The following is a 15,326-nucleotide window of genomic DNA, read 5'->3' as shown; positions in this document are numbered from 1 at the left end:
ACACCTGCTCTTTATTGACTCACCTTCTAAAGACAGCACCTCCAGAACACTGGTTGAGTGCTGATGCAAAGGGAAGAAACCCCTGACTGGCTCATGGCTATTGTTTCCTTAAACGTCTCCCATCCACATTAGAAAGGCCCAGGGCTGCTCAGTTTGGCTAAAGCACAACTTATGATAGGCTGATGGAGCAAATGTTAAAGAAACAAAACTGCTCAGGCTGCCTAGATACTGAGCATTCCTGGGGACTAATGCAGTTACCCACAGTGGGTGTACCATGCAGTTCCTGCTAGCTGCCAGCCAGGTACACAATGGGGAACACTGTCACGGCTATTGAGCCAAACTAGGTGCAGAGTAGGCACAGCTGAGGAATCACATGTCAGCGCGAACCTGGGGGGTTGGAACAGCCTTCCCCCTGCTGCCCCTTCAAACAAAGCTACTGCAATCTGAGCCCACTCGCCTAATCTGGAGGCAGGACAAGGAAACAGGACAGACACTGCTGCTTTCTCTGTTCGAAACAGGCAATCCGTGTCCGCCCCATGGAAATGGAAACCGTCCACATTTATTTTCTTGCCTCTAGAAAAGAAAGTGAGATTGAGGGGTGAGAACAGAGGAGGAGCTGGGACCCTGGCACAGGAGCTGTATGTGTTTGATTGTAAACAACACAACAAAAAAGTGCAACAATTAGCTCAAAAAGACAAAAGATGAAATTTCTTGCAGGTCTTTGCTGTGGGTCAGGGGTCTGCTTATCCAGCAGATGGAAACAGCGCTGCCTCCCCCCTCCCCCCCCGCGAGGACCTTTGGCACAACAGATGGTGTCAGTCTGTGGACATGAATGTCCTGGCCTGCATGTTGTCCTTGGTGGCACCCAGATCCATGGTATTATCCCAGGAGAGACAAGAAGATGAGTCACAGGAGAGCCTCTGGAAATCTTCACTGTTTCCATAAGATTCTGGCTCATTCCTCTTGGGCTGGGGTTTGCAGCATCCCCTCCTCTTGGGTCACGACCATCCAGTATAATGGCCTTGTTGCCCACTATTATGAGCATCTGTATTCCCGAAGCGCCTTGGCACTCATGTCCCGTAGTGCCTTGGCCCCAGACCCCATGACAGGCAGCAAAGAGCTTCAGCTGATGGGGCAGTTCCTGAACGCCATCCAGGTTCTGCTGCTCTTGGTGCACATGGCTCAGCATGGCTGCTGGGGAGCCCCCAGGCCTTTGGATGCAGCCAGGCCACTAGCATGACTGGGTATATCACTGAGAAGAGATCAGGAAAAAAGTTCATTAGCCAGAGGCTGCAGTGATGGCCCTGGAGGGCGCAGAGAGGGTTAAGAGGCCCAGAGCAGATGCAAAGTGGCTGATGTCGCCTGGGACATTTTGCTGTCTGAGAAGACGTTGAGTTCTGGACTCCAGTTATGGGGCTTGCCAAGCCTTCAGCCTATGCCCCACAGGAACTGCTTGGTCCAGAAGATGGAGAAGATGAGCAGCAGCGTCACAGTGAGGATGATGGCCATCAGGTAGGCGAAGATGCGGAACTGGGGGTTGCGTATGCACTGCCGAAGGGAAGAGCGGCTGGGGATGGAGGTCGGCCTAGGGGAAGCCTGGGAGCTACCTAGCCTGGGTCCTGGATCTGTTCCCAGGTTGAGGGTATAAACCCTGGGCTGGCGCAGGAAGTACCGTGATTTCTGCTCATCCTTTAAGCACAGCTGCCGGCCCTCCAGGATGATATGGTTGGGCTCCAGTTTGAGCAGCCGCAGGACATCCGAGTTGGTGGGCAGCTCGGTGATGGACTGGTTGGAGGGGAGCACTGTGGGGTGGCGGCAGAGTGGGCATTGCAGCCGGTTGCGGTCAGGGGACACCAGGCTCAGGTGTGCCAGGCACTCGATACAAAAGGAGTGCTGGCACTCCAGGAGCTTTGGGGTGCGGAAGGTGTTATTGAAGGGGTTCCAGCAAACCGGGCAGTCTGCCTCTGACTCCCCGCACAGCCCTTCTGACATGGTCTCAGTGGGGCAAGGCGCCATCCCCAGCTGCTGCACCCATGAAGCCCATTTGCTGTGAGGGTTGCAGGAAAGATGATCCCACCAGCTGCCTGGAACAACACAAAAGGCCCAGTAACAATGCATCCCTCTGCACCCCAGTGAGCTGCTAATCTCCCCAGGCACGTATACCCTGCTCAGGACAGGACAAGATGAGCTGGGCAGCAGGGCAGGGGCTGATCCAGCCACACACTGCAAGGACCCCGGGAAGGGGAGAATCGGTACAGGTAACAGGTCAGTCCGACCAGCAGCAAAGTCCCTTGAGGCAGTGAAGAACCTGACCCCAGGCAGGGAGCTGGATGGGTGCTACAGGGGACTGAACATGAAACCCATGCTCCCAGTGGCCTGGTAAAAGTGACAACAAGAGAGATGTTGCACTGGCTCCAGTGTGATCTGATGGGCTTTCAAACAGACGGGAGACGCCATGAAGCCATTATGCCAGGCTCTTCCTCCCAGCGACTTCAGCTTGGAACTCAGACAAATCCTCTGGTGATTGTGAACTCGGAGGTCTGGCCCGTCCAGGTGGCATTAAAGCTGTCTCGCAGGTGGCCCGCAGCCATCATGGGTCTGAGTGGGGAATGCAGCTAACCCTGATACAGAATGTCCTGGGGAACCCTTAATGCAGGATTGATGCGTTCAATCAGCCCAGGAAACCGGAGAACACGGGCTGCTGCGTTGTGGGCAAAGGCCAGGCTGGAGCACGCCCAGGATGTCTACCCCAGTAGCAGCAGAGGCCCTGTCAGGATTGGGGCCTGAGCAAATATACCCAGAAGCAGGTCTGGCCTTCCCCCAAAGATGCCCTCAAGCCAGAGCAACAAACACATTTCAAAGAAAATCCAAGTGTTTGTCATTGCATAGAGGTCTCAGCCTCTTGTTGGAGAAGGTAGAAAGATGCTCTGGTTACCAACCCCCTCATCAATGCAGGGTCAGCATAATGCCCTGGGCCCTTCCCACAGGGGGAGGGGCTCAGATCAAGAGCACAAGGGGGCACCAGGCTGCTCGTTCTGCCTGACAAACACTTGGATCCAGCTAGCCACATCTGTTCAATGCGTACAGCACCCAAATTGAGGGTCCGTTGGGAGTCAGTGCTGGGCTCCCAGCCTGGGCGTTGGAGAGACGCCCTAGCCGGGGCGGTCTGGGCATGGTCTGCGGAATGGCGACAGCGCAGAGGGGCGCCCTGAGAGCAGCGCCTGGCACGACACCAAAGCACCACTCAGGAGGGCTCCTGACTGATTGCCAAGAATCAGCACTACCCCCCCGCCCCCGGACAAAGAACCAACCACGGCACAGCACGGAAACACACCTGGCTGTGCTACAGAAAGCTCCCTCCCAGCTGCCCTTGGGGAACCAGAGGCTGCAGGGGACACTTACTTTCACAAAGGGGGCCCAGTATCACAGCTGAACGTCGGCCCCATTGCTAAGCAGGAGCCCCTGGCAGGGGGCACAGGGCAGCAGGGCTCTCCTCCTGCCCCTCAGAGAGGCTAGCAAACATGCCCTGTGCAATAATCCTCGCCCTTCATCCTCCTTTGCAGTCTGCATCTGCCTGCTCCTCGCTTGCAGCCACACACCATGGCTTAGCAGTGGGCAGGGCCAGCAGTGGCCTCGACAAACAGGTTTCTAGTGGAGAGAAGAGGGAGGGGAAAATAGCCATCCATGAACTAGCTGCTCCCGAGAAGGCTGCAACTGATTTTCATGGAGCAGCACACAGGGCACTGAGCTCCAAAGGGCTGGCAGTGACTGTTGTTTACAGAGTGCACCTGGCACTGGAGAGAGGCGCGAGCAGGGGAGGGGATAAAAATACCAACAGGAGGGAATTAGGTCATGTACATCAGCTTCCACCCCCAGAGCAGGCCCGGGCAGCTCAGGGTTGAGGCTCACCTGGTGGGTCAGGAGGGAAAGCCCTTCTGTCTAGGGCTGCTGGCCCCACAAACCAGCTCACAGACAGCACCCCATGGATAGACAGGTGGCCTGCTGGCAGCCTTAGTGCAGAGGGGATGGGCCAGATAAGCTATGAGGCCAACCCCCTTTTCTTCTGAGGCTCGTGGGATGGCACTGGAAGAGGCCAGTGCTTAAAATGGGTGGGAGGGTGTCTAGCCTAATGCAAGAGCAGCAGCTTTGTTAAGAGAGTGCTTAAAGTTCACCCCACCAGGGACACGGGACGCCGGCGGCAGACCAGGATCACACGGGACGTGGCAGCCTGGGGTCACATGGGACGTGGCGGGGTCATATGGGACGTGGCAGCCTGGGGTCACTTGGGACGTGGCAGGGTCATATGGGACATGGCAGCCTGGGGTCACATGGGATGCCAGCAGCCGGCCAAGGTCACACGGGACACTGGTGGCAGACCAGGACACTGAACATGGCTCTTCCTGAATCCTAAGCTAGAGCCCTAAGCACTGTGCCATCCTACCTTCCCTTTGTGCCAGTAACCATCCTAGCCCGTCTCCCTTCCCCCAGCTCACTGAAATGCACTGATCCCCACTGCCCCTGCCCCCCACCCTGGCCTCTCCTCCAACACTGCTTCCCTCGGCCTCGTTCACCCCAGGCCCTGCTTCTGCTCTAGCACCTGCCCATTCAAAAGAGGCAAAACCACCCGACAGAGCAACATAGACACGGATTCCTTGGGGCAACAGGGCAGCACTACCTGTCCCCATCCCCATCCCTTCCAGGCTCTGTTGTGCCTGTCTGACTTAACCTGCCAAGTTCTTGTGGCTGTGACCTTGGCCCTGCTCCCCTCTCATTTACCCCTGAGCATTGGGGAGGGTAACATGCCAGTCGTTCCCCCAGGCTTGCTGTGGCCACAACCCCGCCCCCCCCCCCCCCAGCCATGTTTCTTCTCATCCCAGCCCAAGCATTTGCTCCATGCACCCTTGCCTCCCCTGGGGTGCATCCTGGTTCTGGAAAGGGAACTGCCTGCTAACAACTACTGCACTTCGTCTTCTGTGGGCTCCCCCAGAGCCAAAGCGCTGGGCTGGATACCCGGCCAACAGACACAGCAGCAGACTAGCCCTGAAATGTGTTCCTGGCAATGGGCTCAAAGCCCTGGAGCAGGGTCCTACAAGGGGGCAGCTGAAGCTAGAGGCCTGGGTCCTCCCCCTGCAAGCACCAGCCCTGCCTAGGCCTGGGCTGCTTGAGAGACTTGTGCTGGTTTAACTCAAAGGGGTTTTTAAACCCTTTAGTTCAATGGCTGCAAACCCAGGGGCTGCTCAGTTTTTAGTGTAGAGCAGTTTATTTCAGTTTAGCATCAACAGTTCCTAGTGACTTATGCTAAACCAGACTAAGCCCAGGTTAAACAGTAATCAGAGCATCCACTTTAATGAGATGCCCCAATCGCTACTTTAGCTAAACTGGCACAATGTTCCCCTGCAGATTGGGACTGAGTCACTTAGGCCTAAATGGACAAACATAGCCTCTACATTTGGGTCCTTCCGCTTTTGGGTGCCCAGTCCCCGAGGCCTGTTTTTCAGGCGTGCCAGCACCCCTGTTCCAAAATTTAGAAGTGCCATCTGCAGCAGATACCCCTCCTGAAGGTGCGCCCAGCTCCTGGCAAGTCCAGCTGGACCATCTCCCAGGTCCAGAGCCCCATAGCCCAGTGCTTAGTGTCCTCTGGGTCCAGGTGGGAGCCTTGTCTCCCTGTCCTCAGCTGGCAGGGCTGTGAGCAGGGGATAAGGGGCTAAGTGCTGCTGAAGTGCACCTGTGATGGGGGAGGAAGGGACAATGGTGCTGTTGGTGGAGAAAATGGCCACCAAGTGTCACTGGGTGTCAGGCCTAGGGGTTTGGGGCACCTGCCAGGCCTGCATGGGCAGGCTAAACCGGGATCACATTTCAGAGCCCCAGAACTGTCAGCAGCCACCACCTGGACTCAGCCTCCAAGCCACCCACACCTTGAGCACCTTCCTCCCAAATAGCTGCCCCTCATCTTCCTCCCCCTGAGTGACAAGTGTCACCCCTCCCCCACTCCAACCTGAGTGACTGGTGTCACCTCTCCTCCCTCCCCCTGAGTGACATGTGTCACCCCCTCCCTCCCCGAGTGACAGGCAGCATCCCTCTGCTCTCTCTCTCGTCCCCCTGCGTGGGGTCCCATGTTCCCGTATGGCCAGAAGCTCCCAGCAGCTCTCCTGAGGGTCAGTGCCTTGTGGATGGTGCATGTGGGCAGTTCCTGCTGCTGCCCAAAGCAATGCCCACACCCCAGGGTGCTCCCTGCAGGCTGATTTCTGTGGCATCATAGTGACACCTAGTGGTCAGTTAGGACAAGCCCATGGATCACCCTTGGGGGTGTAAGCACAATTCCTGCAGGGCTGTGGCTGAGGGCAGCTGTCTCCAGGCCTGTGCTGGCTTTCATATGGCCTTGGCAGCAAGACAATGCCCCCGTCCTTCTGCTTCCAGCTGGTGGCTAGAATCAAACCTCAGGTCCCCTCCTTCCTGTTGGCTGATTTCAGCAATACCTCTGCAGGAAACCACTTCCAGACACTTCCTGGAGCTGTGTGGAAGCCCCTGGCCCCACTCGGTTGGGCCTGAGGCCAGCTGCTGGCTCCAGAGTTTCCCAGGGCACAGAGCCTGGCTGGCTCTCATGCCAGTTTTCCGTATTTCTGGCTCCTAAGGTCACGTGCCCCTCACTGCTCACCTGTCCCAACTAAAGCCATGCCACAGCCAAAGTGACGGTGAGAAAGCAACGGTAATCATGGAAATTACACCCAAAGAGAGGACAAAAAGAAAAGGAGTACTTGTGGCACCTTAGAGACTAACCAATTTATTTGAGCATAAGCTTTCGTGAGCTACAGCTCACTTCATCGGTACTCCTTTTCTTTTTGCGAATACAGACTAACACGGCTGTTACTCTGAAAAGAGAGGACAGTGTGAGTTCGTCTGTCTGGAGGGGGCGGTGCAGATGCAGCTCATGGTCAAGGTGCCCTTAGCAGGCAGAAATACTGATCTGATGCAAACACACCGGCTGGTGAATTGTGCGGGGGGCTGAACTCATGACGGCACCTCACTGAGAACATCCCCACTGCACCAGGCGCAGGCTGGATCATATTACACCTGGGGAAGCAGAGGCAAAGCAAACAGCTTACTCAGTAATTCACTGCCATGGCCGGGCCCAGCCCCCAGGCCCCGATACCTCAGGTGGCACCTTGCCTTCTGCCGCCCTCAGCAGAGGGGAGCTCAGGCGGAACGGAAGGAAAGGTGGGTGCAGACTGTACCCCCATGAAAGCACGGACCTGGAGGTGACTCCAGACAGCCGGCGTCAGCCCCAGCCTTGCAAGCACTCGCTGCTTATTCCAGAGCTGGGATAAGGCCTGTTGGCCTGACTCTTTTGCCATGCAGGGTCAGCGGTGCCTTAATAAACCAACAGCTGCACAAACCTGGGAAGCCCCAGAAAGGCTCTGCCCATCTTTAGCCCCTGCTTGGACAGAGGGCAGGGCCCTGCCGGGGCGTGCAGCACTTCCACTAGGAGCACTGGGCATGTGCAGCTGCGCAAAACGGCTGTGGAAGGCAAAGGGCATTGCCTGGTTTTCAGCCTGAGCCACGGATCCCTGGTCCCATGGACACTAGGAGCCCAGTTCTGCAACTGGGGAAGTCGTCCAGAGTTCTGTCATTGGGAACGGGATCTGACCAGGCAGCTGGAGCAGGACTGGGCCCTTTTTGCTCCCTCAAAGATTCTCAGCCAAGTGCCATCCTGTCAGTGGGCTGAGCCTCCTGAATCCCTTTGCGGTGGGTCTGAGGCTTGGGCTCCCCTTGGTCTGGGCACCTGCCCCATTGGGTGGATGGAAGGGCTGGGGACCCCGCCCCGCACCTCCTGTTGCCAGGACAGCCACCCTGTGAGGAGCAGCCCTTTAACCAAGCTCCTCTATGTGCTTTTCTCCTGCACAGAGCAGGGCCAGTCCTGAGTCGCCTGCTGTGAAGCCATCAGTGCTCCCTGCAAGGCTGAACCCCAGCGCCCCAAACCCCTGCTGCTGAGCCAGCCCCAAGCTACATTCCTAGCCAGTCAGGACTTCTGTGCTTAGCTCGTCTGACCCCCAGAAAATACAGGCCAGAAAACCTCCCCAGATTGATTCCTGTTTGAGCTAGAGCAGATAAACATCCACACTTGATTTAAAAATTGCCCATGATGGAGAATCCACCACAATGCTTGGAAAACTGGGGGAGGGATAGCTCAGTGGTTTGAGCATTGGCCTGCTAAACCCAGGGTTGTGAGTTCAATCCTTGAGGGGGCCATTTGGGATCTGGGGCAAAAATTGGTGATTGGTCCTGCTTTGAGCAGGGGGTTGGACTAGATGACCTACTGAGGTCCCTTCCAACCCTGGTATTCTATGGGAAATGTACCCTGTGTTCCAGTTGGAATTTGTCTAGCATCAATGTCTAGCCATTGGCTCATGTTAAACCTTTCTCTTGCTAGATTGAGGAGCCCAGTATTAAATATTTGTTCCCCATGTAGGTACTTATAGAGTGTGATCAAGTCACCCCTTAGCCTTCTCTGTGTTAGCTAAATATATTGAACTCCTGACATCTATCACTGTAAGGCAGGTTTTCTAATCCTTTCATCATTCCCATGGCTCTTCTCTGAATCTTCTCCAATTTATCATCCTCCTCCTTTAACTGTGGGAACCAGACTTGGACACAGGATTCCAGCAGCGTTTGCACCAGTACCCCAAATACAAAGGTAAAATAACCTCTTTACTCCTACTTGAGATTATTCCTGTTTATGCATCCTGGGATGGCATCAGCCCCTTTGCCCACAGCATCGCACTGGGCGCTCATGTGCAGCTGATTTTCCACCATGACCCCCAACTCCTGCTCAGCGTCACTCTTTCCCAGGATAGAGCCCCCCCATCCTGTGAGTGTGGCCTATGTTGGTTCCTAGATGTGTGACTTTACGTTTAGTCATATTTAAACACATGTTGTTTGCTTGGGCCCAGTTTACCGAGTGATCCTGATCACTCTGTATCACTGATCTGTCCTCTTCATTATTTACCACTCCCCCAGTTTTGGTGTCATCTGCAAACTTTATCAGTGATGATTTTATGTTTTCGTCCAGGTCATTGATAAAAACATTAAATAGGGTAGGGCCAAGAACTGATCCCTGCAGGACCCCACTAGAAACACCTCCTCTGGAAGATGATTCCCCACTTGAAACGACATGTGGAGATCTATCAGTTAGCCAACTTTTAATCCATGTGCCATGTTGATTTGATATCTTTCTAGTTTTTTTAATCACAATGTTGTGCGGCACCAAGTCAAACGCCTGACAGAAGTCTGGCTCATATGTCATCACTATTGCCTTTATCGGCCAAACCTGTCATCTCAACAGAGGTGAGGCTCGTCTGGTTTCTTGTACGACTTCAGCGTGGTGAAGGTGCCAGCCTGGCACCTCTGGAGAGGAACAGCCTCGGTTTAGGCATCTGCCCTGGCACCACAAGCTGCCCAGCACTGCCCTGCCAGTGTCCCTCAGGGTGAGCTGAAGGGAGCATCCCCAGGAGTGAGGGGGAGGGCAGCTCCAGGGGCAGCACAGTGAGCCATTAGTACCACTTGGGGGGGATGGCTGGTCTGTGATGTATTCATGTGTCTTGGGAACCACCCTGAGACACCTCGTTCCTTTCCCATAGGTCACCCAGGAGCCATGCAGCAGCGTGTGTGTGTGGCTGCACCACGCTGTTGTCCAGGGCTGAGCCTGCAGCCTGGAGGTCTGACAGCTCCAGGGGAGGAGACTGGTGGATTAGTCTGAGCAGCATCTTCCTGATCACGGCGCGCCTGGCAGGAAACCCCTGTGCCGCTTTGGCCAAAGGCTGTGAAAGAGACCACTACAGACACCATGACTCTGGGAACAGCCTGGCTGCAGGGAGAAACCGTCTGGCGGGAAGAGCCCTGGGCTTCAGGAGCCACCCACAAGCACGAGCTGCAGGCGGAGAGTGGCCAGAAGACAAAAGACTTAGTCCAGAGAGGGAGCGGCTGGAGGGCGGGAAGGAGGGGTGGGGAGCGTGGAGGGAAGGAAAGTGAGAGACTCAGTTTGGGAAGAGATCGGGTGCAAGGGAAAGAGACACGATCTTGCTTTACTGTCTTGTGGGCAGGGATCGACCAGTTCTTTGCTCGAGCCAGGGATAGCCCTGCTCCACCTGCCGTTAGGGGGTCCTGGGGAGTGCCCCAGAAGGTCTGAGGCTCTCAGGTTGTGACTGGCACTGCAGGGGTGGGGCATAGTGAGGAGTAGAATGGAGCTGACGCGGAGGGTGACCGGGATCACAGCCGCCATCACCAGCAAGATGCGGCACAAAGCGGGGCCGCTCCTCTTGCCTCGGCAGGCAGCTCACCTCTGCGCTGTGGCTGATGCTGCTCGTGCAGCTCTGTGGCCTCCCAGCCACACAGGAGTCCTGGAGCCAGACCCAGAGCTGCCCCTCGGTACGGCTGAAGTGGACACTGCAGGCCCCCTCCATGCGCTCCCGGTGGATGGCGAGGTTGTTGTGCGGCCGGGGAAGCCCGCTGGCTGGGAGCCTGGTGCACTGCCGGCACGGGGGGCACTGGATGTCGGCTGGCGGCTGGGACTTGAGGCTAAGGCAGACCAGGCCCTCCAGGCAGACGGCGTGGCGGCATGGCAGTACCTCGGGGGTGCACAAGGCATTGCTGTAGTGACTGAAGCAGACGGCACATTCCACCTTGGGGGCTGGATCCTCCTGGGAGCCCATGGCTGCCGGTCCTGTGTGCGGCACAGGCAGCCAGACGACGCTTTAACACAGGCCCCAAGCAGACCCTGCCAAGAACAGCCGTGAGATTAGTCTGGCCCACGAGACACCCAGCCCTGGGAACCCAGAGTGAGGAGCCCAGTGCAGCAGCTACTGGCCTCCTCCCTCCTTGTGTGGCTGCACTAGGGCTGCTTACTGCATGCTGGGCTGCGCACAGGCAGGTCACTCTGGGAATTGTCCCCTGCCATCCACCCCACGGCACTGGCTACAGCCCATCCACCCCACGGCGCTGGCTACAGCCCATCCACCCCACGGTGCTGGCTACAGCCCATCCAATCCGCTGGGCTGGCTACAGCCCATCCACTCCACGGGGCTGGCTACAGCCCATCCACCCCACGGCGCTGGCTACAGCCCATCCACTCCACTGCGCTGGCTACAGCCCATCCACCACACGGGGCTGGCTACAGCCCATCCACTCCACTGCGCTGGCTACAGCCCATCCACCCCATGGCGCTGGCTACAGCCCATAGAATCATAGAATCATAGAATATCAGGGTTGGAAGGGACCTCAGGAGGTCATCTAGTCCAACCCCCTGCTCAAAGCAGGACCAATCCCCAATTGGGGATCATCCCAGCCAGGGCTTTGTCAAGCCTGACCTTAAAAACCTCAAAGGAAGGAGATTCCACCACCTCCCTAGGTAACCCATTCCCAGTGCTTCACCACCCTCCTAGTGAAAAAGTTTTTCCTAATATCCAACCTAAACCTCCCCACTGCAACTTGAGACCATTAGAATCATAGAATCATAGAATATAAGGGTTGGAAGGGACCCCAGAAGGTCATCTAGTCCAACCCCCTGCTCGAAGCAGGACCAATTCCCAGTTAAATCATCCCAGCCAGGGCTTTGTCAAGCCTGACCTTAAAAACCTCTAAGGAAGGAGATTCTACCACCTCCCTAGGTAACGCATTCCAGTGTTTCACCACCCTCTTAGTGAAAAAGTTTTTCCTAATATGCAATCTAAACCTCCCCCACTGCAACTTGAGACCATTACTCCTCGTTCTGTCATCTGCTACCATTGAGAACAGTCTAGAGCCATCCTCTTTGGAACCCCCTTTCAGGTAGTTGAAAGCAGCTATCAAATCCCCCCTCATTCTTCTCTTCTGCAGGCTAAACAATCCCAGCTCCCTCAGCCTCTCCTCATAACTCATGTGTTCCAGACCCCTAATCATTTTTGTTGCCCTTCGCTGGACTCTCTCCAATTTATCCACATCCTTCTTGAAGTGTGGGGCCCAAAACTGGACACAGTACTCCAGATGAGGCCTCACCAATGTCGAATAGAGGGGAACGATCACGTCCCTTGATCTGCTCGCTGTGCCCCTACTTATACATCCCAAAATGCCATTGGCCTTCTTGGCAACAAGGGCACACTGCTGACTTATATCCAGCTTCTCGTCCACTTGTCACCCCAGGTCCTTTTCCACAGAACTGCTGCCTAACCATTCGGTCCCTAGTCTGTAGCTGTGCATTGGGTTCTTCCGTCCTAAGTGCAGGACCCTGCACTTATCCTTATTGAACCTCATCAGATTTCTTTTGGCCCAATCCTCCAATTTCCTTAGGTCCCTCTGTATCCTATCCCTGCCCTCCAGCGTATCTACCACTCCTCCCAGTTTAGTGTCATCCGCAAATTTGCTGAGAGTGCAATCCACACCATCCTCCAGATCATTTATGAAGACATTGAACAAAACTGGCCCCAGGACCGACCCCTGGGGCACTCCGCTTGATACCTACCGGCTGCAACTAGACATGGAGCCATTGATCACTACCCGTTGAGCCCGACAATCTAGCCAACTTTCTACCCACCTTATAGTGCATTCATCCAGCCCATACTTCTTTAACTAACTTTCCACCCCACGGCGCTGGCTACAGCCTATCCACTCCACGGCGCTGGCTACAGCCCATCCACCCCACGGCGCCGACTAGAGCCCATCCACGCCACGGCGCCGGCTACAGCCCATCCACCCCACGGTGCTGGCTACAGCCCATCCACCCCACAGTGCTGGCTACAGCCCATCCACTCTGTTGCGCTGGCTACAGCCCATCCACCCCACGGTGCTGGCTACAGCCCATCCACTCTGCTGTGCTGGCTACAGCCCATCCACCCCACGGCGCTGGCTACAGCCCATCCACTCTGCTGTGCTGGCTACAGCCCATCCACCCCATGGCCCTGGCTACAGCCCATCCACCCCACGGCGCTGGCTACAGCCCATCCACCCCGCAGTGCTGGCTACAGCCCATCCACTCCATGGCGCTGGCTACAGCCCATCTACCCCGCAGTGCTGGCTACAGCCCTTCCACTCTGTTGCGCTGGCTACAGCCCATCCACCCCATGGCGCTGGCTACAGCCCATCCACTCTGCTGTGCTGGCTACAGCCCATCCACCCCATGGCGCTGGCTACAGCCCATCCACCCCACGGCGCTGGCTACAGCCCTTCCACTCTGTTGCGCTGGCTACAGCCCATCCACCCCACGGCGCTGGCTACATCCCATCCACCCCGCAGTGCTGGCTACAGCCCATCCACCCCATGGCGCTGGCTACAGCCCATCCACCCCATGGCGCTGGCTACAGCCCATCCACTCCGCTGTGCTGGCTACAGCCCATCCACCCCATGGCGCTGGCTACAGCCCATCCACCCCATGGCCCTGGCTACAGCCCATCCACCCCACGGTGCTGGCTACAGCCAATCCACTCTGCAGTGCTGGCTACAGCCCATCCACCCCACGGCGCTGGCTACAGCCCTTCCACTCTGTTGCGCTGGCTACAGCCCATCCACCCCACGGCGCTGGCTACATCCCATCCACCCCGCAGTGCTGGCTACAGCCCATCCACCCCATGGCGCTGGCTACAGCCCATCCACCCCATGGCGCTGGCTACAGCCCATCCACTCCGCTGTGCTGGCTACAGCCCATCCACCCCATGGCGCTGGCTACAGCCCATCCACCCCATGGCCCTGGCTACAGCCCATCCACCCCACGGTGCTGGCTACAGCCAATCCACTCTGCAGTGCTGGCTACAGCCCATCCACCCCACAGTGCTGGCTACAGCCCATCCGCCCCACGGTGCTGGCTACAGCCCATCCACCCCACAGTGCTGGCTACAGCCCATCCACCACACGGCGCCGGCTAGAGCCCATCCACCCCACGGCGCTGGCTACAGCCCATCCACCCCATGGCGTTGACTGGAGCTCATCCACCCCATAGTTGTGCAGAAGTCAGTGACCCACCATTGGCTAGCTGAAACCTGGCTAATTTAAACCCCTCCCCTGCATATCTGCCACTGTCTGTGCTCTCTGTATGAGCCATCAATGTGCTTAGCTGAACCATTTGCTCTGACTCTTCACTTGTGTGATCAGCCCCAGGGTCCGGTTCTGAATCAAGCAGCCCTTTTAAGAGGAGAAAGCACCTGGTGAACAGCAAAGAGTGACCTGGGAACAGCTTGTTCTTTGATATAACACATGAACCTTTCAGTATTTCCATCTGGTTCTTACACCGGGCCCATCACCCTGTTATCTGAGTACCTGGCTAGGAGAACGTTGGCACAGAACAGACTTTATCAGCATATGAATGGCACTGACATGAATCGGAGTAATTTCTTCATGAGTCTGTTTGGTCCTTATTCAACCAGCTATAGCAAGGCGTTATGCCTGGGCATTCTAGCTGTTAACCAGGAACAGACCAGCATACTCTGGAAGGGTTACACTTACAGAGCTGCATTAACTCAGATTGCAAGCTCCTCGGGGCAGGGCCCAGCTTTCTGGTTTGCGTTTGTCCAGCACCAAGCACACTGGGGGGCTGCTCAGTGGCTGGGACTCCTGGGTGCTCCAGTAACACCACTAACAAGAACTAAACCAAAGCAGGAGTGGCTTTTGGAAAATGCTGTTTGTTTAATGGCCAGGGATCAGAAAGGCTGCCTGGTGCACACTGCCCACTACGTTGTTATGGCAGGGGTGTGCTTGGAGCTGAGCACACTTGTTCCTGGATTGCTAGCACTGGATTACTTATGCGCTAATGCAGTCACATGAAGGATTACACGAACTTTGCAAAAAGCTGTAAGGGGAGAAAGCAGGTGAACCAGCATGCTAAGAACCCCGAGCATGTTCCTCTAACTTCTCCCAGAGAGTCACTACTTCAGCATATTTCATCTTGATATCAGCAAGGTGAGTAACAACCCTGGGCAGCTTCTGATTTCTTATTTCAGGTTTTTTCTTTCCCTGGATTTTGCTCTGAAGGCCAAAGACAGACTCAGTAACTTCTTACCCATGGGGTACCAAGCAGGCTGCAGAGTCCAAGCAGAGCATCCTCAGGCTGAGGAGCCAGCAGAAACTCAGCCCTCCCCACGGATCAAACCTACCTCCTCTGAACTGGCTGATGCCCGCAAGCTTTACTGAGTGCAGGCCAGGTGTGCCGGGGAAAGGGCACTTTGCGACAGGAAGTTAGCCATGCAAATCAGCACATTTACATAGCAGCCTGCACTGTCACAGCCAGGCCACGCAGACAGGCCAGGACTGCACTGGACACTGTGAACCTGGTTGACAAAGTGGGAATTTTCAGTAATATTTTTATGACC

General features: G+C 56.1%; 1 protein-coding gene across 1 annotated transcript; it reads right to left on the bottom strand.

Moving 5' to 3' along the window:
• Positions 1–681: 681 nt before the first annotated feature.
• LOC125623547 (E3 ubiquitin-protein ligase RNF183) lies at positions 682–3,718 on the bottom strand. The gene is made up of 2 exons (XM_048823106.2): positions 3,403–3,718; positions 682–2,084 (listed from the first exon to the last, which is right to left on the bottom strand). The coding sequence occupies exon 2, from the start codon at positions 2,014–2,016 to the stop codon at positions 1,429–1,431; it is 588 nt and encodes a 195-aa protein (XP_048679063.1). The 5' UTR covers positions 2,017–2,084; positions 3,403–3,718; the 3' UTR covers positions 682–1,428.
• Between the last annotated feature and the right edge of the window lie 11,608 nt (positions 3,719–15,326).

Source organism: Caretta caretta, chromosome 16 (assembly GCF_965140235.1).
Source record: "Caretta caretta isolate rCarCar2 chromosome 16, rCarCar1.hap1, whole genome shotgun sequence".
Classification (NCBI taxonomy): Eukaryota; Metazoa; Chordata; order Testudines; family Cheloniidae; genus Caretta; species Caretta caretta.
This window is presented reverse-complemented; position numbering and strand designations above follow the sequence as displayed.